At 44.2% G+C, this 23,551-nt stretch overlaps 5 protein-coding genes across 6 annotated transcripts; 2 read left to right on the top strand and 3 right to left on the bottom strand.

Moving 5' to 3' along the window:
• Window positions 1-140: 140 nt before the first annotated feature.
• rcor3 (REST corepressor 3) lies at window positions 141-4,222 on the bottom strand. Of its 2 annotated transcripts, none has more exons than XM_077718057.1 (12): window positions 3,575-4,222; window positions 3,393-3,449; window positions 2,562-2,639; window positions 2,439-2,491; window positions 2,209-2,370; window positions 2,001-2,125; window positions 1,814-1,892; window positions 1,514-1,735; window positions 1,360-1,437; window positions 1,051-1,108; window positions 749-969; window positions 141-669 (listed from the first exon to the last, which is right to left on the bottom strand). In XM_077718057.1, the coding sequence occupies exons 1-12, from the start codon at window positions 3,696-3,698 to the stop codon at window positions 343-345; spliced, it is 1,584 nt and encodes a 527-aa protein (XP_077574183.1). In that variant the 5' UTR covers window positions 3,699-4,222; the 3' UTR covers window positions 141-342. The 2 variants fall into 2 exon arrangements, with proteins under 2 accessions (XP_077574183.1, XP_077574184.1); XM_077718058.1 differs by having other exon boundaries at window positions 1,514-1,732; window positions 3,575-4,221.
• Window positions 4,197-6,926, top strand: eif4a3 (eukaryotic translation initiation factor 4A3). Its single transcript, XM_077718059.1, has 11 exons — window positions 4,197-4,531; window positions 5,060-5,132; window positions 5,207-5,273; window positions 5,334-5,396; window positions 5,456-5,588; window positions 5,665-5,745; window positions 5,816-5,957; window positions 6,027-6,281; window positions 6,360-6,467; window positions 6,539-6,666; window positions 6,744-6,926. Exons 1-11 carry the CDS (start codon window positions 4,378-4,380, stop codon window positions 6,758-6,760), a joined length of 1,221 nt encoding a protein of 406 aa, XP_077574185.1. The 5' UTR covers window positions 4,197-4,377; the 3' UTR covers window positions 6,761-6,926.
• Window positions 6,882-17,000, bottom strand: LOC144197593 (nicotinate-nucleotide pyrophosphorylase [carboxylating]-like). Its single transcript, XM_077718062.1, has 8 exons — window positions 16,889-17,000; window positions 13,000-13,220; window positions 11,863-11,993; window positions 8,584-8,653; window positions 8,003-8,256; window positions 7,572-7,882; window positions 7,382-7,513; window positions 6,882-7,186 (listed from the first exon to the last, which is right to left on the bottom strand). Exons 4-8 carry the CDS (start codon window positions 8,616-8,618, stop codon window positions 6,971-6,973), a joined length of 948 nt encoding a protein of 315 aa, XP_077574188.1. The 5' UTR covers window positions 8,619-8,653; window positions 11,863-11,993; window positions 13,000-13,220; window positions 16,889-17,000; the 3' UTR covers window positions 6,882-6,970.
• On the top strand, window positions 9,230-17,649 carry ppp1r12c (protein phosphatase 1, regulatory subunit 12C). The gene is made up of 20 exons (XM_077718061.1): window positions 9,230-9,617; window positions 10,632-10,806; window positions 10,880-11,010; window positions 11,885-12,003; window positions 12,546-12,705; window positions 12,783-12,927; window positions 13,008-13,082; window positions 13,169-13,248; window positions 13,525-13,637; window positions 13,722-13,792; window positions 13,875-14,008; window positions 14,082-14,169; window positions 14,275-14,392; window positions 14,552-14,667; window positions 14,762-14,799; window positions 14,981-15,014; window positions 15,179-15,283; window positions 15,358-15,408; window positions 15,497-15,547; window positions 16,196-17,649. Exons 1-20 carry the CDS (start codon window positions 9,409-9,411, stop codon window positions 16,280-16,282), a joined length of 2,100 nt encoding a protein of 699 aa, XP_077574187.1. The 5' UTR covers window positions 9,230-9,408; the 3' UTR covers window positions 16,283-17,649.
• Window positions 17,650-19,191: 1,542 nt separating this feature from the next.
• LOC144198056 (rho GDP-dissociation inhibitor 1-like) lies at window positions 19,192-23,505 on the bottom strand. The gene is made up of 6 exons (XM_077718856.1): window positions 23,265-23,505; window positions 20,993-21,181; window positions 20,496-20,579; window positions 20,284-20,360; window positions 20,113-20,176; window positions 19,192-20,024 (listed from the first exon to the last, which is right to left on the bottom strand). The coding sequence occupies exons 2-6, from the start codon at window positions 21,177-21,179 to the stop codon at window positions 19,825-19,827; spliced, it is 612 nt and encodes a 203-aa protein (XP_077574982.1). The 5' UTR covers window positions 21,180-21,181; window positions 23,265-23,505; the 3' UTR covers window positions 19,192-19,824.
• Window positions 23,506-23,551: the final 46 nt, after the last annotated feature.

Raw genomic sequence — 23,551 nt, 5'->3', positions numbered from 1 at the left:
ATTTCAGTCAGTATAGGACATTTTTTCGTCCAACTTCCTCCAATTCAACAAGGATTGGACATCTTGCGGCTTCAATGGCAGCCAATGAGCTGACAACGCCCCAAAATAAATAGGAAGTGACTAAAAGCATGTCACGGGACTGAAGGTCAACCATCTCTGTGCAATTTCTCAAAAATTGCATTTTTTAATCAACTTTTATTTGTTTAATTAGTGAAACACTTACCGGCAACTCATCGACTAAGTTTTTCGAGTTCAAGCTAACTTGAAAAATAGCTTTTTAAAAATGCAACACCGGCGGTGGCCTGCTCCCTAAGCCCCGCCCACTGCGCAAGTAGGCCTGCCTCAGTGGAGGGAAGACGACGAGGCGGCGTCCGACGGCGGGAGCGCCGCGGCCGGCGAGCGTTGGCCGGCCGGCGGCCGGGGGTTCAGACGAGGAGGGGGCGGGTCAGAGGGCCGGATGAGGGGTGGCGGCTGCTGAGGGCTGGGGCGGGGCTGTTGCTGCTGGAGGGGCGGCGGCTGCCGGTGCAGCGAGGGCGTGGCCGGCAGCGAGGGCCGCAGCAGAGGGGGTGGCTGCTGTTGGAGCGAGGAGGCGGGGCCCGATGCTGCGCCACCCTGGGAACGAGACGAGCCCGCCGCCGCAGCGGGAGACCCCCCTGATGCCACCTGAGCCTTTTAAGGCAAGGGGAAAGAAGGGGCGTGGCCTGAGTTGAGCCATCACTCGACGGGGGGTTTGTGTTCGGCCACTCACCTCGTCGTCCTCGTCGTCCGAGCTCCTCCCAGAGGGCGTGACCGAAGCATTCTTAGACTCTTCCCCGCCTCCGTCACCTTGCTCCGCCTCCCACTCCTGAAGCACCTCCTCCAGGTTGAAGCGGCGTCGGTAGTTGACGAAGAAGTTCTTGACCTGACCCAGCGTTTTGTTGCCGATGACGTCGGCGATGGCCTGGAAGTCTTTGCCGTACTTCCTGACCCCTGAAAGACACGTTTCGGGTCAGTCGTCGCCGTGAAATCGTCCAATCAAATACAAGCGAAAGGGAGGAGGGGGTGTGTCACCTTGAACGGCGAGCAGCTGTTCATCAGTGGTCCAGCGAGCGTTCACCTTCTGAGCGCTCTGCAAGCATCAAAACAAAACAAAAAATATGGGTGAGATGTGTTGGCGTATTGTCCGGACTATAAGTCGCCATTTTTTTTCATAGTTTGGCTAGGCTTGTGACATTTTATTTTTCTCTTTGACAACCTGTTATTTTGGATTTTTTAGGCTATGGTTATACAAAATAAACAGTAAACGTTGCATTAAGTGCGGTCTAATTAGCCTGTGGTATTTTTTAATAATTTTATGACGAGTGGACTTTTGCGACCCACCTCGGGCAGGCGGAAGTCGTTAATTCCCAGATCCAAGAAGTGCTTGAGTCCGCTGTTCATCTGCTTGGCGTTTTGAACCTGAACAAAACAAAAACAGAAGACGTGGATGCCGGCAAGAAGCATGTACCTCGGGGACGTCCAAATCCTGGCTTACCTGCCTCTTGAGGGACACCAGTTCCATGTCCAGCTGGCGCAGGAGAGCATTGGCGGCGGCGGCGCTGCAGGACACGGCCACCACGTCGTCCTGGGTTAAGTACATGCCTTTGGGGGGCCGACAGCGCGAGCGCTGGTGATGACGGTGCTGCAGTGTCTGGTGCTCCCGTCGGCCCGGCGTCGACTTGGAGGCCGGCACGGCGGGCTCCGCTGCCGGGTTCTGACATGCCAACAACAACAACAAAAGCTCCAAGTAAGATCAGTGATGATGCTTATCTTACCGTAGCTTAGCTTAGCTTACCTCTTTCTTGGCTTCTCTATTGGGGTCGTAGTCGCTGTCGTTGGGTTCAGCCGGGTTGGCCTCTTCCATCTCCTCGTCGCTGCGGTGTCAAAAACGGGGACAAGTTTACATAACACCGGTAGCTTTAAATAGTATGTAGCATATTTTCTGGCAGTTATTTTTAATAATAAATTAAACTAAACGCTACCTGTCGCCCTGGTTGCTCCTGCTGGCCAATTTGCGAGCCTGACGATCCATCAAGCTGGTTCTGGACCGGGTCTTCTTCCACGAGTAGTAGTATTTAACCAGACTGGAGATGGACTTATCTGGAAGCTGACGACGAGCCAACGTCGCATCAGCGAGCGGGACGAATAGCCAAGAAGACGGCTGACCCGGAATGGTTGCGGGAGTCCTACCATCTGCTGGATGCGGTGAAAACTCTTGCCGTGAAAACTGAAGGCTTGCTCAAACAGCACTTTGTCCTCCACCGTCCACTCATCGGGGAAAGGCGTAAAGTTGGGGAGGTCGGCCAATGACTTCTCGATGTTGTGTTTGTGCCAGAAGAGCATCCCCAGCGCCTGTGTGGAACGCCATCTTTGATGGTAAACACTGGCGGAAAGGTTCTTTGGCGGAGGCGGAGGCCTACCTGCTCCACGTTGTAGCCGTGCTTCTCTTTAGCCAGGGCGATGTACTCGTCCACTGCGGAGGGAAAACGTTGTTACCCAAACGGACCGTGGCGCCGAACACCATTTGTCGGGCCGTCACTCACGTTTGGCGTCTTCGATGTCGTGAGAAGGCGACCACACCAACATGCCGCCCGTGTCCTTCTCCAAATACTTCCCCGAGCCTAAATCGTATCATCGTTAATTTAATAACGCACCACAGACAACACAAACTATCATTGTTTTTTTTCCCCAAAACATGATACTTACCCAAAAATCCATTCGCCCAGAACATATTGACAATATTTCTTTACACCAGAATACTACACTTTTAACAACATTTAAGTACAAAACAACTCATAAAAGAAAAATCTGCAAATGTGGTGTTTGTAAAGACTCCATTTTGTTTTGTCGCAACACTAAAATAAAAGAAAAACAATGTCAAGGTACACGCTGATGTCCCCTTTGGAGCGCTCCTACCGACGAAAGGGCAGCTTGACACCCTAATAAAAGCTGACGAAAAAAGGCACGGGAAGCACACTTTGGCTCTTTTGCTCTCCTGCGTCAATGTCGTCAGCTTTGCCACATAATGAGAATTATGAGAATGCTCCCGTAAGCATATCAGACTAGGTGTGGTTGCATCACCATCATCGGTGGCCAAGTAGATTGATTTTTACGCGTCAGGTGGTAGCCTCGGCGCACTGTCCCCTGGCTAAGTGACTCGCTTTCTTGTCACATTCGCGCAAATACTCGTCAAAATATCGCACTGTGCGTAAACGCCTAACATTACGAGGATTTTTCACTCGAGGTTCTCCAAAAACTGCGGGCATTTGTTGCACTTTGGCAGGAGCCTGGGTTCGGCGTCGCGTTCCGAGGCTACCCTGTCTTTCCACCGAGCGAACTCGCTCGGCCCCCACCCCCGTCCCTCGGTCTCTCACCGGCCTCCAAGTCAGGAATGGCGGCCTGGTAGTCGGCTCCAACTCGCATCCCCACATCTGCGGACAACATAGTAAACAAAACATTTGGTAACACATCGGACTTCGCTTTGGCTAGCCAGCTAACAGGCTAGCTAGCAGGCTGCCCGGTTCACTGCCTGCCCAGCGGCGGACGGACGCCCCACCGTGCTCGTCGTCACTGCCGCTTTCGTCCGTCAAGTGTCCATTGGAGGCGTTGGACGGACTCTTGGTGCCATTGGAACGAGCCTTGCCCAAATATTCGGAACCTTTATCCATCATGCCCGGCATAGTGTCGCCTTTCTGCTCGACGGCCACCGCCGGACACCGCGGAGAGCACCGATGGTCGCCGAAAAAGAGCTTCGCTCGACGGACGCGCGAGTGCGCTTCCGCCTCGGTGTGCGTCGTCTGCGAGAGCTAGTCTTGTTTGGGTCTTGGAAGGGGGGGTCCAATGTCTGTATTCACAAGCAGTCCTTGCGCGTTACTAGAGGACCTAACCCTCGCGGCGGACGAACAAACCAGCAGGCGGAGCTTGCAGTGAGGCCGAAGGGTGCGTTATAGTAGATCCCTCCGCCAGCAGTCGACGCTACATAAACCTGTCACTGTCCAGCCGCAAATGACATGTTTTTAGAATCACCCAAATCCCACTTTTTACTCAACACGCAGCATGTATACGTACATAATGCACAGAGACGCATATTTAAATGCAGGTGTGCATATGAAATAAAATATGGTTGTGTCGTGTAGTAGTAATTGTTATTTTGGAGTCCTACTGTACAGCGACAAGCAAAGCGGATGTGACGGCGACAGTGACTTTGTCTTCCGTTGTCGTAATCACGTGGGGTGACACGCATGCGCTCTGCTATCATATCGTGTGCCTTTCCTTTCCCGGTGTTAGCAGCTAGCGAGCGCCTAATTTTCCGTCCCCCCTTAGCTTCTTTTATTTTGATACTTTTGCGCTCGAGTCGAAATGGCCGCCGCTGGAATACAGAGCCGAAAGAGGCTCCTGAAAGACGAGGACATGACCAAAGTGGAGTTCGAGACCAGTGAGGAGGTGGACGTTACCCCCACGTTCGACACCATGGGCCTGCGGGAGGACCTGCTTCGCGGCATCTATGCTTACGGTAGGCCGGTGATCCGCAAGGCTTCTGGACGGGAGGCCAAAAGTTAATTAGGCAGATCCCTAGCCACTATTTTCGCTTGCTGTTCGACGCGACGTGAACATTGAGCCCACTTTAGTAGGTGGAAACGCACTTTGTCGTGTTTGAAACGGTAAATGGAACTCGCGTGTTTCGGGTTAGCATTAGCAACTTATGCTAAAACCCCGCGGACGGGCACTGGTCTAAGCAAACGGGGAAAACGAGATATTAAACTACCTGTGTGTATATAAAAGTTCAAGTTTGATACAGGATCACAAGAAAATAGCGCAAGCTCTAGTCAATTTGAAAAGTTGATTGTGTTGTTGACCCGGACATGTTGGGGCAGCAGTCCATATCAATATGAAATGCTCATTTAGAATGTTAGCTGTTTTTGTAGGGTTCTAGCTAGCAGCCATTTTGTAGTTAACGTGACTTTCTGATCGTCCACTCCGCAAAGACTTCTTAAGTTGAAATTTGAATGAATAATAATTACCTGCACGGTTGCTTTCTCAGGCTTCGAGAAGCCATCGGCCATCCAGCAGCGAGCCATCAAGCAGATCATCAAAGGAAGAGATGTCATCGCCCAGTACGGATACTCCGCCGTTCCTCCTCGCTCCCGTAAAGTGGGCCCGGCGCTCATCAACCTCCTTTTGCTTTCAGGTCCCAGTCAGGAACGGGAAAGACGGCCACCTTCTGCGTGTCGGTGCTGCAGTGTCTGGACATCCAGGTCTGACTGACCCCAAAGCCCGTCTTTACCGCTCCATCTAACTCTGTTTTTGCCATGCAGGTGAGGGAGACGCAGGCCCTGATCTTGGCGCCCACCAGGGAGCTGGCAGGTCAGATCCAGAAGGTAAGCTTTATCCCCGCCCCTTTCCTGGTTCACCTTGGTGACCACTCCACTGTGTACAGGTGCTCCTGGCGCTGGGGGACTACATGAGCGTTCAGTGCCACGCGTGCATCGGTGGCACTAACGTGGGTGAGGACATCAGGAAGTTGGACTATGGCCAGCACGTGGTGTCGGGCACCCCTGGCCGAGTCTTTGGTGAGTGGAAGCCAAATATACTTGCTATTTAGTGGTACTACTGCATGCCTTTTTGTTGAAATCTTGTTTTGTGCAGACATGATCAGGCGTAGGAGTCTCCGTACACGTGCCATCAAGATGCTGGTTTTAGACGAGGCTGACGAAATGCTGAACAAAGGTTAGAATTGCATTGGCTGACATTTGCGCCCCACTCAGGCTGACCCCATGACCTTTCCACCTGGCCGCAGGTTTCAAGGAGCAGATCTACGATGTGTATCGCTACCTGCCGCCCGCCACACAGGTGGTCCTCATCAGCGCCACACTGCCCCACGAAATCCTGGAGATGACCAACAAGTTCATGACCGACCCCATCCGGATCCTGGTCAAGCGGTAGGCGGAGCTCCACGTTGCTCCTCCTTTTGCCAAAGTCCATGACGAGCGTGCATTTGTCTTCCCCAGTGATGAGTTGACGCTGGAGGGAATCAAGCAATTCTTTGTGGCGGTGGAGCGCGAGGAGTGGAAGTTCGACACTTTGTGCGACCTTTACGACACACTCACCATCACGCAGGCCGTCATCTTCTGCAACACCAAGCGCAAGGTGGACTGGCTGACGGAAAAGATGCGCGAGGCCAACTTCACCGTCTCGTCCATGCACGGCGACATGCCGCAGAAGGAGCGCGAGTCCATCATGAAGGAGTTCCGCTCGGGAGCCAGGTATTTGACAAACAACCGATGGGCGGGGGTCCGGTCCCGTCGAGCGTGTGACTGAGCAGCCTCCTCGTACGCGTGCAGCCGCGTCTTGATCTCCACAGATGTTTGGGCGCGAGGTCTGGATGTTCCCCAGGTGTCCCTGATCATCAACTACGATCTGCCCAACAACAGAGAGTTGTACATCCACAGGTAGGTCCCGCCGAGCTGGCTCCGCCCTCCTGGCATTGCAGAGCTTTAACCCCGCCGTCCATCTCTTTTAGAATTGGCCGCTCTGGTCGCTACGGTCGTAAAGGTGTGGCCATCAACTTTGTGAAGAATGACGACATCAGGATCCTGAGGGACATCGAGCAGTACTACTCCACGCAGATCGACGAGATGCCCATGAACGGTAAATGCGTGGACTGGTCGCCGAAGTGCTTTTACGTGGGGGGCCGCTGACGTCTTGCTTTTTCTCCTCCTCCGCAGTGGCTGATCTCATCTGACCTCCCCTGATGCTTTCTCCTTTTAGCAGCCGCTCTTTTTTGTAAATATAGCCTGTTTTTTTTTGGATTTGGAATTTTTTTGTCACCGTGGCGACGTCTGAAAAATAACTTGTTGTTGTTTGTTTGACCACGTGTTTATTTCACAATAAAAGTTCTTTGAAAAAGCTTTTGGTGGTAATTTTTCAGTTAAATGGGCTCATTAGCTGCTTCCTAGGGAAGCGGGTGGATCTTACCGGCTAAATTTGGCCTCTGAACTTTGAGTGAGAAGTCCACAACTGGGCAACCTTGCGTAATGCAGCCGAGGGAGATGATGTCCACGCAAGGAGAGAAGTAATCTGCTATGTTTTCGGGTGTCACGCCTCCACTGGCTTCTATCAGAAGATGGGGGAATTCTTGCTTGACTGCGGCAGCCGCAACATGGAGTGCCTATCATAAAAAATCAGTAGAACATACACTAATATTAGTACAAATGACTGTTCCAATATACGAAAACTTTTACTTTTAATTTACTAACTGCTCCACTTATAAAAAGTTCAAATTACAAGTTCATTTTGTAAGTAAAGTGCCACTGTACTGCAAACAAAGCAATGGCTTCCCATCCCATTTTTCTTTTCTACCCACCTTTGGCTGGAAGTTGTCTAGCATGACAATGTCAGCTCCGGCCTTGGCCGCCTCCACGGCCTCTTCTATGGAGCGGCACTCCACTTCAATTTTACTGCTGAAACCACACACGGCTCTGGCAGCTTTCACGGCCTATAAAAAAGAAAATCCATAAAATCAGCACGCCGGAGCTAATCGCGGCGACGCCCACCTCCGTGATGCTTCCCGAAGCCCAAACGTGGTTGTCCTTCAGCATCACCATCCCACTCAAGTCATGCCTGTGTGTGGACACAGCTCCCACCATCATGGCGTATTTCTCCACCAAGCGGAAACCGGGCGTTGTTTTCCGCGTGCCCGCCACTTCTCCGCGCCATCCTGCCGTCGCCGCCATTTTTTGGAGGCGGGAACATCTGGTGGCGATTCCTGAGGATCGGGCGAGACAGTTCAGAGCTGGTCTTTCGCCCAGGAGGAGGCACCTGGCTGGGCCTCGCACCACGGCAGTCAGCGTGATGGCGTCGGGAGCTAGGATTTAAATTAGAGACACTCACTCAGATTCAGTCCATCAATTTGAAACGTCAATCACAAAACTGATCAACGTCCAAAATATAACCCTTAAAGCACCATCTTGGATTTAATACATACCAATTTCATCTCCATCTTGGAAAATCCATTCCACAGTGCAGCCGACTTCTTGAAACACGGCTGTAAAGAAGGGACTTCCTGCCAAAATACTGTGGGGGCTTTTACACAAGAGCCTGGCCTCCACCTCTCGAGAGCCCACACACACTCCGGCCGGGTCAAAGTTCGGCGTGTCCTCGGCTAGCCATGCTTTTGCTAGCTGCGCCACGGCGTGTGGTGGAAGTGAGTGAGCGGCTATTTGTCTGGAAGGGACCATTCTATAAATCACACAAAAACATGTTAGGTATTTTTTTTTATCGTCACTGTTATCAAAACAAATGTATGGCTGGCCTTTGATAGTTAACAAACAACGATCTATGGTGTCCACTAAGTGTGTTGCTAAATTCTTTTAATAACATTGATATGCATTATATTAAGACGATGTATAAATTTAATTATTGGAGTCATTGAAGTTAAATAGGCCCTCCCCAGTTGTTTGGTAGAGTAAAAGAAGTCAAGGTATAAAACAAATGGCTGTCATCAGAAATCATATTTAAATGAACTATATGCAATGCAAATAAAATGCTATTAAGATGTTGACTTACTTTTGTGATACTTCCATGCGATGGACTGACAGCATCTACCACTGGAAAACGTGACGTGGAATTTGACCCTCTGCGTTGGAATGTTTAGGAACAACAGAGGAAGTGTTAGTACTGTGGACATATTGATTCCGATCTTTCTCAGGCACAAGTGAACTATTCTCAACAATGTGGCAAAAAGGGAAATAGACACATTTCTCATTTACTGTTAGTACTTTGTAAGAACATCATAACATACCACATATATGTGATATACTTTCTTATACACATTATCTGAGAGATGAGGGCATATATCCACAACAAGAAATGTTTGGATTATGTTGACAGCAAAGGATCACTTTCCCAAATTCAATATACAGTAGTATTTGTGAGTATGTTGCCTTCAGGTGACACTCCCAAAAGACGGACAAACAAGTATCTCACTCATGATGGACAACAAAGCATTGAAATGAGGGACAGTACAGCATAAATTATGATGTTTTTATGTAGAATTCTAGTTAAATAAATAAATAAAAACATCCTCGAGTGCGTTTCCACTGTGCCAAATTGACTCTGGAACATATTTTTAAGCGTTATGAAACAATGGCAGGAAGACGGATGACGACTCTTATTGTTGCATTTCCTTCAACGGCGGCAGACGACACCGCGTTCAACTTGGTGAAGCGGGGGCCTGCGCGCATGCGCACGAGCGTCAAGCAGAGGCGTCCTCCAGCTTCTCGCTCGCGGCCAGCGGCGACCAGGAAGTGACAGTCCACGCATGGAGGGTGTGTCGTTGTCTTCCTGGCTATGGTTTAATTGTTCATAACAACGTCCTCTTCTCATAAATTCATGGGCGATTCGGCGAGGACCAAGCGGCGGGAGCAGCTAAAGCGCTGGGCCGGTTCCTGCACCGACAAAGCGTCGGCCGTGCCCCGGCGGAGGTGGCGAGGAGATGCCGCGGAAAGAGGAAGCCAAGAGCCGGAGGCCGAGCTCCGCCAACCGCCTTGTGAGGAACCAGTGTCCGGGGGCGACGAAAGCAGCCCACTACTCAAACGGAGGTGAGGAAAAAGGGACTACGGAGCTTTTTCGTCAATTTTGGTAGCCTTTTAAGCATAGCTAAGAAGCTTCCAAATGAAGAATGTGCCGGGACTTGTGTGGGTGGGCTACAGATGGGATGTTGTTGTCTTCTCTTGGACAATTCAGACGCTGCCATTGACGGTCTTAGATTTTCATATTAAAAATAAAAATCAATTTCAACTGGGATGAATGGAATCGAGTGATCATGTTTGAGTGCCATTGACAACAATAGACGTCCAATGCAATTACTGGATTGGACGTCTTTTGATGTCAATGGCAGCCAATTTAACATTAAGTGTTCTAAACGCAAGTCTTAAGTATTGCGATATCACTTTAAAATTATTAATCATTATTTATGCTGTAATTTTCATCTTTTTTATTTTGAAATTGATTTAATAGCATTACAGACCTCCAATTATTTAAAACTGGGATAAATCCCTGCCATAATCTCCCATTCAAAAAGGATTGGACACTTGGCACTGCCATTGACAACCAATGCGTGCCTTTGAAAGGGTTAAACAATTGAACAGTTAAAGCAGCCAAGATTTCTCAAATGTCAAGCTGCTACATGGCAAAATATTTGCAGCTTGAATACACACGACTCGTATCCGCGTTTCATTTTGTTGTTTTTTAAAAAATATTGTAATGTACACCACATCGCTGTCAATGATGACATCTGTCAGTGCTATTACATTGGCAGAAAGTCAACAAAAATAAACCAAACTGAGTTTGACACACCCCTAGTGTAAAGTAACTTACTTTTAAAACGAAAAAAATACAAAAATTGTATGTAATATGTCTATATTTTACATGGTATTGATCTAGCATTGGAATAGTCCGATACCACTCTGGCGGAATTAACCAAAATACTGGTTTTAATTGATGTGTTAATTGTTTCTACTAGGATTAACACTATAAATGTGCATAGTCGTTTCCTTTGAGCGTGTTTAAAGCGGGAATCCGTTTAACCGACGCTTGCTTGTCGCACCGGTTAGAAAAAGGGTGAGGTTCGACAGAGCCGCAGAGTTTTTGGCGGCCTGCGCCAGTGGCGACACGGAAGAAGCCCAAGTGATGCTGCAAGAGGCCAAAGGGATGATGAGCGGCGACAAGGAGGACGCTACGGAAATTATTAATTGTTCCAATGCCGACGGAATAACCGCCTTACATCAGGTAACGCTGGCTTTCTTTTACCGGCTTTTGTTCCCCCCGAACGTTTGACGACAACTCAACTTGATTCTAAAAGGCCTGCATTGACGGGAGCATGGAGATGGTGTCTTTTCTTTTGGAGCGCGGCGCCAATGTCAACCAGGTGGACAGCGAGGGTTGGACGCCGCTGCACGTCGGCGCTTCCTGCGGTTACCGGGAAATTGCAGAGTACGTGGCTCTCGTCTTCGCCATTATAACGTGGTTGTCGCTTATTTCTAAGTGTCATTTGCTACATTTACACTTTGTCATTGCAATTTATCCTAAGAACCTCATAAATATGACACAACACTGCCCTAAACAATAATAAATGCTTATGACAGATACCACCGAGTGTCCTCTAGTAAATGATGTCACTTTTAGGGTCGTTGTCATGGCAACCTGACATGTTATGTATGTGTTACATTTTCAGCAAAAAAGGGACAGAATCATTATGTCAAGTTGTCATGATGGAACCAATGTTAAAGTGACATAATTCACGAGTCTGGTTGTCATGACAACCACACCAAAAGTGATACATCTGTCTTAAGCAGTCATGTCATAATATTGGCAGTCTTATGAACTCCCTGTCAAATAAAATGACCCAAAGTTGATAAAGCATGTTTCTCTCTTTAGTAATTGCATTGTCAAATATGCTAGATTGTTTATAATATCGATAATCACCGTAAAATAATGATTTTTGCGGTAACTAATATATCAAAATAGTAGAAGGCTTGATTTTATAAAAGGAGAAAAAAATGTGAATACACTGTTGGACTGTGTTTATGGATGCCAGGGTGTTCTGTGGGTGCCAAGGCTATTCCCGCATTTAACAATGCTAGCATTGTTGTCGTGTTTGGCAGAACAACAGCTCGGTTAAAGATTGAACACGGCGCATTGGCTACAATTTGTGCATCATTTGAAACCTTGCTAATGGCCATTAAATACACCGGATTGTGTTTTAGAGTGGCGGACTAAGAGTTTGAATTTCCTGTGAATGAGTGCTCTTCCGTGTATTGATTTTTTTTTAAATGGGTTTCTTACCTTGCCTCGTTTGATTTGTCAGTTTCCTTTTGCGGCACGGGGCTTCTCTCTCGGCCGTCAACTGCGATGGCGACGTTCCGGTGGACATCGCTCTGGATGAGACCACTGAGACGCTTCTCCAGGATTACAGTCTGAGACAAGGTAAACAAACAACGTGTTAACTCCAACCCCTTCCAAAAATGGCCTAATGGGCATGTTTTCCTGGCTTCAAAGGCACTGTTTTGATGGCAGAATCAACTAATATGATTGTGGATAGGAAATTTGGCAAAGTTGGTCTGGATCGGACCTCCAAATTATAATTTTTTTTTAAAGCCTTGGAATATTTCAATGTTTTTATCAAGAGACGCTAAACTGCCATTTTTGATATCAAGCCTTAGAGCACATTGGCAGGTGAGGTTACAGTTTGTAAAAGTGCTCCATTTCGCCAATGTGTCGTTGCAATGTATATATGATAGTGACCGGACGTTTGGTCGCCGGACATTTGGTAGCCGAACGTTTGGTTGCCAATCTTTTGGTCACCAGGCAAATGTACTTAGATATTAAACAGTACTTAGATATTAAACTCTCTCACTTAGATATTGAACTCTCTCTCTCATGAATATAATTTTGAGAGCTCTTGACCGGCGACTAAAAGACTGGTGACCAAACGTCCGTTGCAAAATTGCTATTCTGCCCACGTTCAGGCGTAGACTTGGAGGCAGTCAAGCGAATGGAAGAGGAGCAGATCACCACGGATGCTCGTACCTGGCTGACCGAGGGCCCGCCCGTCAACGTACGCCATCCCAGGACCGGAGCCACTCCCTTACACGTGGCCGCCGCCAAAGGCTACGTAGAGGCACTCAAGTGGGGATTTTCTGTTCAATTTTTGCGTATGACTTAGGGAATTGATCTCTGTTAAAAGTGAGAAACTCCTCTGCCAGGTTATTGTGTCAATGCGGACTGGACGTGTCGGCCATGGACTTTGACGGATGGACTCCTCTCCATGCCGCCGCACACTGGGGTCAGGGGGAGGCCTGTCACATTTTAGCCGAGCAGATGTGCAACATGGAAGCCCGCAGCTGCGCGGTAATGCTTGATAATTTAATTCTTACCATTCTGGACCGTTTTCTGGTTTTATCAATGAGTGGAAAAACATACCTTCTCAGGGTCAGACGCCATTGGATGTCGCCGACGAGACCGTTGAGGAGCTTCTGGAGGATTTAGCTCAGAAGCAAGCCAATGTGAGATCTTTTTCTCCATCATTCCAGTCAGATGCCAGGTTGACTTGAGCTTTTATTTATTTATTTTTTTGCTTCTTTCTCCCCAGTGGCGGAACGAACAATCCATAAGAGAGCGGCAAAACCAGCCAGGCGCTACCACTGTAAATCCACAAAATAAAAAACGAAGGTTAGTATTTGTCTTATACAGTTCAGATATTAGCTCTTTATCAAATATTAAAGTCATTTTCAGACAATAACACTACTTATTTTTCCCTCACTTTGAGTGTTGTTGCACAATTGTAGTCGTAAAATGACTTTTTTTTTCAAAAAGATGAATTCAGGTGTCAGTCAATCAATTTCTCTACATTAGTCACTCCATTTATTTTTTTTAAAAAAGAGTCAATTAATGATGTTTCCACCACTGTCAACATTCAACGAGATTGAAACAATTTGATGTCATCAGAAGCTCAGTTTGCCGGATGAGCAGCAAAGACAAGATGAACTTGCAGGACCAGTCCAAAGAACGTGGCGTCTCAGGAGGCCTGGAGCTTAATGAGGACAAGGAAAGCAGTCCGGGTAAACCAGCTGATCTGATTATTTTCTTCTGTTTATAGTCACTTCAGGTTCATCTTCATCCATTTGATTGTTTTCTTCTTCCAGAAAGCTCCTCGGTGTCCAGTCCAGACAATGAAAGTGGAACCACCACATCTGCAGCCAGTCCAGTTGACAAGGTTAGAGTTGCAAACTTTGTTGATGGGCTTTAATGTGGGTGAGTTTCAAAAGTTTTTTTGTGTTCTTATTTTTGTAAAACAGACGTCGGACGAGAGAGGCAGCGAGGAAGATAAGGAACAGGACAAAGCGAGTCGCACAGCTCGAGTTCAGCCCACTCCTCACACGAGGGACAGTACTTCCGAGAGTCCCAACACGCCTACGACAGAGCGCCGCAAGTAGGAAACGCAAAGTAATATATTGACCACAAGACTGGACGGCTTTCCAAAATCCTTGTTTGCATTTGTTCAGGTTTCAGGCTCCAGTCAGAGATGAGGAGTCCGAGTCTCAGAGGAAAGCTCGTTCTCGACTCTTGCGACAGTCACGCCGTTCTACTCAGGTACGCACCAGACATTGCATTCTGGTTGTGACATCAATTAGGTGATGAATTAGGTGTACTACTTACAGAAAAAGAAACTGAAAGAAATGTGTTTTTTTAATACAGGGTGTGACCTTAACCGACCTAAAGGAAGCGGAGAAGACCATGTCTAAAGCCGCGTATCCTCAGCCTCGGAACATTCAGCCCGTTAGCCCCATCATCACTCTTACGCCCGCTGAGAGGGGTGAGTTTGATCTCTCCACGTTCCAGAATTAATCACTATTTTTTCTTTGACCCTATCAAATTAAAAATGATTACAAATATACACTTTTTTCATTCTAATTGTTTTACATTTACATTACGAGCAAGGTCATGTGATTAAAAAATGGCTTTGGTATTACAGACACGGACCCAGTGAAGCAGGATGAGCATGAGGGAGACAAACGCCTGGGGGTGAGGGACAGAAGGCGAGCCAGAAAAGAGAGGCGCTCCACTGGTGTCATTCAGCCAGGTGGAGAGGTAAGAAAAAGACACTCCTGCACAGTCAACATTTTGGATCTTTTACAGGTACAGAAAGCGATGTAAAATTGTGTTGCTTTTTATTGTGTTTCAGAATGATGAGGATGATCCAAACAGTAACGACGACTCCTCGTACGTTTCTTTTATTATTATTATTTTTGATAAATAAAAATTTGAATGCAAAGTGGTACCTCTCCTTACAAATACCTCTAAATTCCAAAGCAGCCCTAATTAAAAAAAACAACATTTTTAAGTATTGTTTGATTCATCATTGATTAATATGAGTTGTAATTTATTTTCCGTTTCTCTACAGTACAAGCGGATTAGAAGACGGCGACTACAGGATAGTATGTGTCTCAGCTTCTTTTACAGCTTACATTTTTGCTCAAAATCAACAAAATTCTGCATTAATATGTTAAAAAATGACTTTAGAAATGTAGGGATGTCTAAATCAATGTAGAAAACTTCTTCTAAAACTTGACCCTGTATGTTTATGTGCCTCCTCCTACAGCTCTACTTTCAAGTACTGCAGCAGAACTTGTCTCTGAAGGACAAACTGCAGGAGATGGAATTGCTGCTTAGTCAAAATAAAGTGGATCTGGAGAGATTCAGACAGGTTTGGGCAAATTTTACTTCAAAGTTCTTTAAGTTAAATCACTGGTTGTTGCAATTGATTGATCTTTGTTATAGAGCCAAGATGGCAGCACAGATAGACCCGCCTTGTTGGAACTGGAGAGATTTGTAAGTGTCTTTTTCTATATTTGTGTCGGTGGGGTTGCTGAAAGGAAACATTTAAAAGGCCTTTTCTTTGCTTTGTGTCGTGTTTTAGGAGAAGTTGGCACTCCAGAGGAGAGCAGTGGAATTGGAAGACGAATTGAAGGTTCTTAATCATTATAAAAAATATAATAACAACTGGACATGCATGTATAATAAATTCAGCCAGAATTCCTTCTCAAACAAGGGTGTCAGTTGGTTCACGGACCGCTTTAAGGTCAACTCGATTTCATGTGGGCCAGACCATTTTAGATATAATATTTAGATTTTTTTTTTTATAAATGGATTAAATGAACTGGATTAAAAGCCCTGAATATTCAATTTTTTATATATCTAAAACAATGTTTATTTTAGCTTTTTTAATATTTTTTTTGATTTTACAAAATTATTTTTGAACTAAAAACTGGAAAAAAAATATAAAAAAAATACATTTATTGATTTAAAAAGGGGGTAAATCAGGAAATTTAATACACATCTATACTCCATTTTAATTTGATCCTAAAACTGAAATTAATTTCTCGGGCCGCACAAAATGATGCGGCGGGCCAGATTTGGCCCCCGTGCCGCCACTTTGACACCAGTGGTCTAAAGTCAACTATAATTAAGTAATTTTAGCGAAATTTAAAAGTCTCCTGTCAAAACTAAATAGCAAACATGCAGCAAATGCCAAAAAAGGTTCAAATTAGCGGCAAAAGGAAAAATATTTTTCTTCAAATGGACAGTATCCTGACACTTATTTTTTTTTCTTCTTAAGATTCTGGTCGACCTGAAAGCAGACAACCAGAGGCTCAAGGATGAAAATGCTGCCCTCATTCGAGTTATCAGCAAACTATCTAGATGAATTGTTTAAAAAAAAAAACAATAAAAGACAGCCGAGTCCCATTTGTGTAAAACACAGCCAAGGGTAACCGAACAAAAATTCTACTGAGGAATTGTTGTATGATGTTTAAAATGAGCACCTTTCTGTGGACTTGGTGCTTCACGCCCTCTTTTCATCTGGCATTTTATGCTCGTTTTTAACTGGAATATTTTATGTGCTTCTCTCCTTTTTTGTATAAATGTTGTGGAAAGTGACTAAAAGCCATGCTAAGTGATATTTTTGAACTCAGAAACACAAAAGTTGGTTACTTGGAATAGGAAAAATGTGCCAAATTGAATGAATGTTGTCTAGCCTACATCATATCAATTTTATTTTAACTGAAAATGGACCAAGAGTGACATCATCATCTTCATCATCATCTTCATCATCTCAGCATGTGTAAATGAGCATTAGGCAAGAATATTAACTAACGCTTTATATTGATGTTATTTCATTTTGTTATTAAACTGGAGGCTTGTGAGAGTGTAACTATAGCATTGAGACTATTGACTGACTTTTTCTGGGGGTTGCATTATATCAAAACGAATTTATATTATAAAAAACACATTTATTACGAGGATTACTCACAGGAGATTGTGTTTGGAAGCAGTCTTCAATGTCGTCTTGTAGGTTTTTTTTTCCATAACAGTTGAAGTGGCTATCTGTTCAGCATACAGTTTAATGAGTCCACTTTGGCCTGAGGGGAAAAAATATGCGTCACGGGCACGTTGTAAACAATAATTTGATTTTTAAAAGGACAAAAATTGGACACTACGTTCGCCGTTGTTATTGATTGAGGTTGTCACGACATCCGGTCAAAAGCCGGTTGGCTAATTTGTCTCGGCTAGCATGTTTGTTAGCGATAGCTTGAGCGCTATTCATATACTCGCTATTATATTCGCGTTTATCGAATATAAGGTGGTTTAAATTAATTTAGCTTTTTATAAATACGCACCTGTTTTGTCGGCTTGTTGTGGTTATAAGCAGGAACTCTTCAGGTCGTTAGCTTCAGGGTACAGGACTTCTTGGATACATTTTTCAGGAAAATAACTCACTTGTTTAGCTCCTTATCGGTTAGTTGTTGATTCTTTGGTGGCGAAATATCAAATAAGCATATTAATTTGTGTTTGTTGATTTGTTTTTGCGGCATCGTTTGCACATTTTTGTAAATGGTGGATGGTGATGCTCATAATGATGCACCTGTGTGGTTTCTGTCGCGCATGCGCACTTGTGTGCCAATTACGTGCACCCGTGAATATAAAACTATTGCCTTTCTGCATATGTTGTATTTTATTATTATTATAAATTAATACAGTTGAGAAAACGAAAAATAAAAACTAACAATTTTGTGTTGGGCTCATTTTGTTTTTTTAAGCAAGTTAATATTTTGTGGGATTCTCCTTTAACTAAATGATAGCCATTAATTGCATCTAATGTCTAATTAATTTTTGACGAATCAATGATTAATCTAATAATTTGTCAAGAAAAAAAACTGTATTTTCAAGTGATTGTTGTTTTGTCCCTGTTCAAGACTTTTAAGAACAATAAATTAGTGGGAAGGGGGGTGCACCTTGGCCAGAGGAAGAACTATTTTCTCAATTTTCTCAGATTCTGGACTTTAAGTCAGACTGAGTCCTAATTGAGCAAAATCTTTATTGAGCAAGACCAATCACAAATGATATCATGTACAACCCCACCAGCATGCCAGTGATTTTATAGGAACTATACAATGATAAGGAATGTATGGTGCAGGAATACATAGCTTTAAAAAGAACCACAGAAGAAGAAAAAAAACTAAACAAAAGCTCTACATCCATATGCTCCGGTACAGTACGAGTTGATTTGGAGTTTGCATGACCAGTCATTTGTGTGTTTTCTTTTCAAAACAGGTCTTTTGTATGAAATACTGAGTGTTATCAAAATGTTTGTAACAGTTTGAAAAAAGAATGACCCAAAAATCGGCTAGCGGTCGTTACCAACGGCGACAGCGGAAGGACGACGGCATCGAAGCCGGCTCGGAGGACACGTGGACATTAAGGCAAAAGAGGAAGACCGCCGGACGAGAACACAAAACGTGACTTGGCGATAAGGCCACAATCTTTGTTTGTCTCCAATTCTTCTAAACATTCTTCAATTGGAAGGCTAGATTTGGGGGAGCAATGGGCAAATTGACGAGCATCCTGTAAAAAACAGTTCCGTTGCTCGCCAAGTGAGCCCTTGATTTTCCATTTCCAAGTGGCAACAGGGCTCATGCTCGCTTCTTTTAGGACCAAAGAAAGAAAATTGGATCACCAGAGTAAAGTCGTACTATTAAGGGTTGGGTTTTGTAATATCCCAAGCAAAAGGGGCAAATTGGTCACCCATTATCCCTAAACGACAGTCTTAGACAATGAAACAGATTCAATATTTGACGGTCACAGACTAGTCCGAAACAAATAATCAATTGGCTGCATACGGCTGATACATTCCACAGAAACTGAACTACCGATTCATCCGTAATCATTCATCATAAACCATCCATAGACCAGTCATCTGACTACCATCAACAATAAATTGAATATCCCTTAACAATGAAATAGTTTACCAAGTATCCAATAACCAACAGACAATTCATCGACTATCCAAACACAACTACCTCCAAACGGCTTATTGATCCACCACAAACCCTAATGGATTAACCACTCATCATAAACGATTCATTAACTTTCTTAACACTTACCTGATTCCCATAAACAATTAATCCAACATCCCTAGACATTGAAACAGTTTACCAAGTATCCAACAACTGCTGCTGACAGACTAACAATCGGCTATTCCAACACAATCATCCCTCATCAAAGTCATCAGTGACCAGTTATTAGCTTACCGTAAACAATGAGTCGATGGACCCTAGACAATTCATTGTGAATGCACCAACGATCCCAACTACTAAAATCCGAATCGATACCTCATACTTTTCTTTCTCCGGCCCTAACACCAAGCCGAAGCCAAGGCAGTTTTTCTAGGGGGTGAAAACGTCACAACAACGTGTAGAGCAGCTCGTAACAAAGGCAAAGATCGGTCGCCGGGGAAGAGCAATCTGGTGGGGAGACGGCTGATTATCAGTGAAGTGAATACACAGTCACACGGGTGCACAACCAGTGATACAACTAGATAAGAAAGGCAAACTCAAGGTGATTGTACACTTTGCTTTAAGCATGTACTTCATTCTGACGGGAAGACGCCATTCCGGGGGAAGAAGCCACAAGCTTGACCTCGACCGGCAAAACAAAGGAGGGGGGCGGGGGGGTCCGTCGGCGGGAGTTTAGCGAGGCCGAAGGGGGGGGGGGAAAGTGCTGCTACCGAGGCCGGGGGAGGAGGAGTGAAAAGGGAACGTTGAGCCAGGCACAAGCGTCACAGAAGGCATGACAGCGTAATGGTTAAAAAGAATAAAAAAATAAAAAACGGGAAAACTCAAAAAAGAGGGGGCCAAACGAAGGAAGGAGAGCGGGGGGCGGGGTGGACGGACTTGGCTTTTTTTTTTTTTAGTCTTTCCAGTCTTTCTTGATGTTGAGGTTCCACTCCCAGCTAAGGTGGTCGTGCTTGTCGTCGTCGGTGAACTTGGATTTGATGACGTAGTTGCCGCGGGCGAGTACGCCCTTGGGAGCTTCTTCCACCGTGGTTAGGAAGTCGTACGCGGCCGGGCGTGGCCCGTAGCTGCCCACCATGTAGTCCGATTTGTCAACTGGGGATAAATGTGAAGGTGGGGTTAATTTGGCTGGTGCAAAATGGGATGGCGTCTTTAAAAATGATTTAGAAATGCATCCACTCACTTTTCATTCCTTTCCTATAAGTCTGCTGCACGTATTTCAGCCCCGAAACGATCTCCTTGTTCACCTGAGAAGACAAAATATGGGTGAAAATAATGATAGGTTGTCATAGGCGGCGATGGCAGAAAAAGTTGTCATTTGAAAAAACACATTTGTTCCTTCTGTACTTTTCACCTTGAAGCTGATCTTTATTTTGTATTCAACTCCTTCCTTCAGAATAAAAGCTTCATTCTTGAAGGATTCCAAGTCGCCTGATGATAAATCCAAATGAAACAAACATTGGATTAGGTACAGGTAGCATGATTATAGGGACAGACATGACATAACATGGCTTTTTATTTTCTCAACGTTTTATTTTGTAAAATAATTCAAGTCCCACGACTCACCTTGCAAGTCCAGCACGAGAGGATTTGGGGCACTCTCGCACATTAGCGCCATTTGGGTCACCTGGACATTGGGAATGTTGGGATCTGACAACAGGAAAAAATGCCATTAATTTCAGCCAATCCAACGTATTTTACGCACTATAAGTCGCATTTTTTTGGTTTCTGATCAAATAAAAACTGTCACTTATACTTAAGTCCAATTTAAACCATGTTTTTTCCCCCTTATATTCCAAAAACACTACAGTAATCCCTCAAATATCGCGCTTAATGTAGACCTAACATGGCCGCTATAAACAAAAAAAGTAGGATCACCCCATTATAACTACCACAATATGTTTTTGCACCTATACAGAAATACAAATACAATGATCCAAAAGTGTATATTTATTAAATATCACAACTATAAGCATATCAAAATCATTATGTATTAATATCAAAATATAATTAATATTTTTTTTTAAATGTAACAACTGTAAAAAGACTCCAAAATGCCTCACCAGCTGCAGAGACCTCAGCACCAAGGAGAGCTTCTTTGTATTTACGTAAACTCTCGTCCTCTTTGTCCATCTCGTGTATTTCTTGCACCGTCTTGCGGGCGGGCGCCTTGTAGTTGACCAGCTCCGGCTCTTCGTTTTCAGCCGCGATGGCCGATAGCTGCTCTGGTGTCATGTCATCCTCAGCCATGTCTGGTGACCACAAAAGATATATATAATACATAAATATACAGTTGAGGAAGCTGAAGCCATTCAAGGAGTGAAAACAAGATAGCGACTACCTGGAGAAACGGACAAACGGAGCAAGAGCAAAGCCTGTCGCTGCCGCTTTAAGAGCAAATAATTTCCAGCGTCTCCCATTTTTAAGGTGCACCTGCTGACCGCATGATGACGTCATATTAAGTCACTTCTCTGAAATGACGGCACCCCCGCAAGAGTCTTACCAATCACAAGACTACTACTACAGAGCTGCCAAATACTACGAATCTTATGTACCATATCGGCCCGAATATAAGACGACCCTCTTTTTTTTCCAATACTCAATTTTGAAAAAATACTTTCTGAACACCAGATTAAATTTTTACACAAAAAAATGACAGTACATCTGAAAGAAATTAATAGAACAATCTATTGGAGAGAAAAGTAGGTCATTTTGCCTCATTCAAATCATGCAAAAACATCTTCATACCACCTGATCATCTAAATATGTAAACTGCAATCATATTTGTAAATGAATGGCTTGTTTTTATTCTCACTCATACTACTAGTAGTATAAACGGCAAAAGAATCTAAAGCTAAATCCTCCTTTTTAAAGGAGAGTCAAAACGCCTTCCCCATTCCTCTTCTGGCCTGCCCAAACTAGTCGATCATCAGAGGAATGTCTGAAAGTTGCAAGGGGGAAAAAAAAAGGAAAATAAAGAGGAAAAAAATAAGCCACGTACACAGCAAAACGTGTCAGAACATTATTCAGCCATCAATGTTGCCGTGTGAATATTTTGATAATTTTCTACGAAAACATGGGACATTTAATCCCTAAAAACATATTTAGGTACACCAATTAAGTTGTCTGATGGTTGTAGTTACCGTTTTAGGGTCAAGAGTGGGATGGACAGTCGGCATGGACACGCCTACAAAACGAACTGGACGTCCATTGGTGTCAATGGCATGCAATGAATAAAGTTGTAAGAAAAAACAAATATACATTGTCTGGAACCAGAGTGAAATTAGTTTTTCTTCATGTAATAGATTTAGCTTGGAAATATACTTAAACATAGGACAATAATTAAACAGGCATAATGAATGCTAATATTTTAGACCAAAAATTGTCATGTTCTAGGGTTGTTTTAATGACCAAAAAATAAAAACTTCCTCAATAAAGTTTTAAAGTTCTTAACTATCATCTTTTGAGTAGCTGTTAACTAAAATGGGTAAATGAACAGGATGGCTATTGTTGTCAATGGCATGTAATGAATTATATGAAATAGACATGTCATATAATTTGAAAAATTTGTAATTGTATTTCTATATGTTAAATAATTAATAGTAAAATGTATATTTATAATTAAGACCTGGCTACCACATAAGTGGACATTACATTTTAAGTATTGTAGGACGCAATTGTCCATCTCAAAATTTTACATTCCCATATTTGGACGCTTGGTCTTCATTGGTTATTTTTTTTATTAAAATAAAAAACTAGTCACTTGTAAAAATAAATGTTAAGTAGATAAAGGATGCGGGTAAGGGTGATGAGTTTCCAATTAAATTAGAAACACTGAAGATCATATTGTATCACATATTCTGCGATAAATACAGCTTGAAATGATCGTTCTTCGTTATATAAAAAAAAATACAATTAAGTAATCTTACAATATGAATTTTAAATGAAGTAGCCAGGAAGCATTCATTAAATTATCATATTCCATCACCGTAATGTCTCGCAGCAGAATGGAACAAAACCTTCTCGTGCTAACATAAATTATGATAACAGGAAAAAGACAGAGGAAAGAACTCATATTATAGCCCTAAATAGCACATATGAGGACATTTTTGTCGAAAAATAAAGCGAACTTTTTTACGAGGAGCCGTCAATTTCCGACAGGGTGGGGCTGATGAGGGCGACAAGGGGCAAAAATAGCTAGCGTGCTCAAGCTAATAGCTAACACTAAATTGACAAGTTCTAGACGCATGCTAGCGGATAACGGGACTGGAATATAACTTAAGATGGCTCCGCATGACATTTTTCCCGACCCGGAGAGACAAAGAAAAGACAAACCTTCTAGTGAAAAGCAGCTGGCGTGCAGGTGCCCGAGAGGAAGTGCGTTCGTTGTGTGCTGCTGTGCAAGTATGGCGAATAACGGGACGGCGCCGCCCGGTGCGCCACCCGCCCAACCAGCATTTCCGGGAACAAAACTACGGCGAGTGGGAAGCTTTTACACAAAGAATAAAAAATTAAAAACAATTTATAATTATGAATAACTCGTCAAACCGGGTGTATTTATGGTGCCACAATTAAAAAAAATAGCAACCTATTGTTAACAATGCAGCTAACTTCCTGTCATT

Source organism: Stigmatopora nigra, chromosome 6 (assembly GCF_051989575.1).
Source record: "Stigmatopora nigra isolate UIUO_SnigA chromosome 6, RoL_Snig_1.1, whole genome shotgun sequence".
In the NCBI taxonomy this organism is placed as follows: domain Eukaryota; kingdom Metazoa; phylum Chordata; class Actinopteri; order Syngnathiformes; family Syngnathidae; genus Stigmatopora; species Stigmatopora nigra.
This window is presented reverse-complemented; position numbering and strand designations above follow the sequence as displayed.

What these genes read in the sequence shown, in the direction of transcription:
- eif4a3 (XM_077718059.1), top strand. Translation starts at nt 4,378, where the DNA reads ATGGCCGCCGCTGGAATACAGAGCCGAAAGAGGCTCCTGAAAGACGAG. An exon ending in TGCAGTGTCTGGACATCCAG is followed by an intron (nt 5,274 to 5,333) that starts GTCTGACTGACC and finishes TTTGCCATGCAG; the next exon opens with GTGAGGGAGACGCAGGCCCT. An exon ending in GAGTTCCGCTCGGGAGCCAG is followed by an intron (nt 6,282 to 6,359) that starts GTATTTGACAAA and finishes GTACGCGTGCAG; the next exon opens with CCGCGTCTTGATCTCCACAG.
- rcor3 (XM_077718057.1), bottom strand. Translation starts at nt 3,698, where the DNA reads ATGCCGGGCATGATGGATAAAGGTTCCGAATATTTGGGCAAGGCTCGT. An exon ending in CGGCAGTGACGACGAGCACG is followed by an intron (nt 3,450 to 3,574) that starts GTGGGGCGTCCG and finishes TGTTGTCCGCAG; the next exon opens with ATGTGGGGATGCGAGTTGGA. An exon ending in ATAGAGAAGCCAAGAAAGAG is followed by an intron (nt 1,736 to 1,813) that starts GTAAGCTAAGCT and finishes TTGTTGGCATGT; the next exon opens with CAGAACCCGGCAGCGGAGCC.
- LOC144198056 (XM_077718856.1), bottom strand. Translation starts at nt 21,179, where the DNA reads ATGGCTGAGGATGACATGACACCAGAGCAGCTATCGGCCATCGCGGCT. An exon ending in TCTCGTGCTGGACTTGCAAG is followed by an intron (nt 20,361 to 20,495) that starts GTGAGTCGTGGG and finishes ATTTATCATCAG; the next exon opens with GCGACTTGGAATCCTTCAAG. An exon ending in TTATAGGAAAGGAATGAAAA is followed by an intron (nt 20,025 to 20,112) that starts GTGAGTGGATGC and finishes ATTTATCCCCAG; the next exon opens with TTGACAAATCGGACTACATG.
- ppp1r12c (XM_077718061.1), top strand. Translation starts at nt 9,409, where the DNA reads ATGGGCGATTCGGCGAGGACCAAGCGGCGGGAGCAGCTAAAGCGCTGG. An exon ending in GGCTACGTAGAGGCACTCAA is followed by an intron (nt 12,706 to 12,782) that starts GTGGGGATTTTC and finishes CTCCTCTGCCAG; the next exon opens with GTTATTGTGTCAATGCGGAC. An exon ending in AACAGTAACGACGACTCCTC is followed by an intron (nt 14,800 to 14,980) that starts GTACGTTTCTTT and finishes GTTTCTCTACAG; the next exon opens with TACAAGCGGATTAGAAGACG.
- LOC144197593 (XM_077718062.1), bottom strand. Translation starts at nt 8,618, where the DNA reads ATGCTGTCAGTCCATCGCATGGAAGTATCACAAAA. An exon ending in CGCATGGAAGTATCACAAAA is followed by an intron (nt 8,257 to 8,583) that starts GTAAGTCAACAT and finishes TGTGATTTATAG; the next exon opens with AATGGTCCCTTCCAGACAAA. An exon ending in CTTCGGGAAGCATCACGGAG is followed by an intron (nt 7,514 to 7,571) that starts GTGGGCGTCGCC and finishes TCTTTTTTATAG; the next exon opens with GCCGTGAAAGCTGCCAGAGC.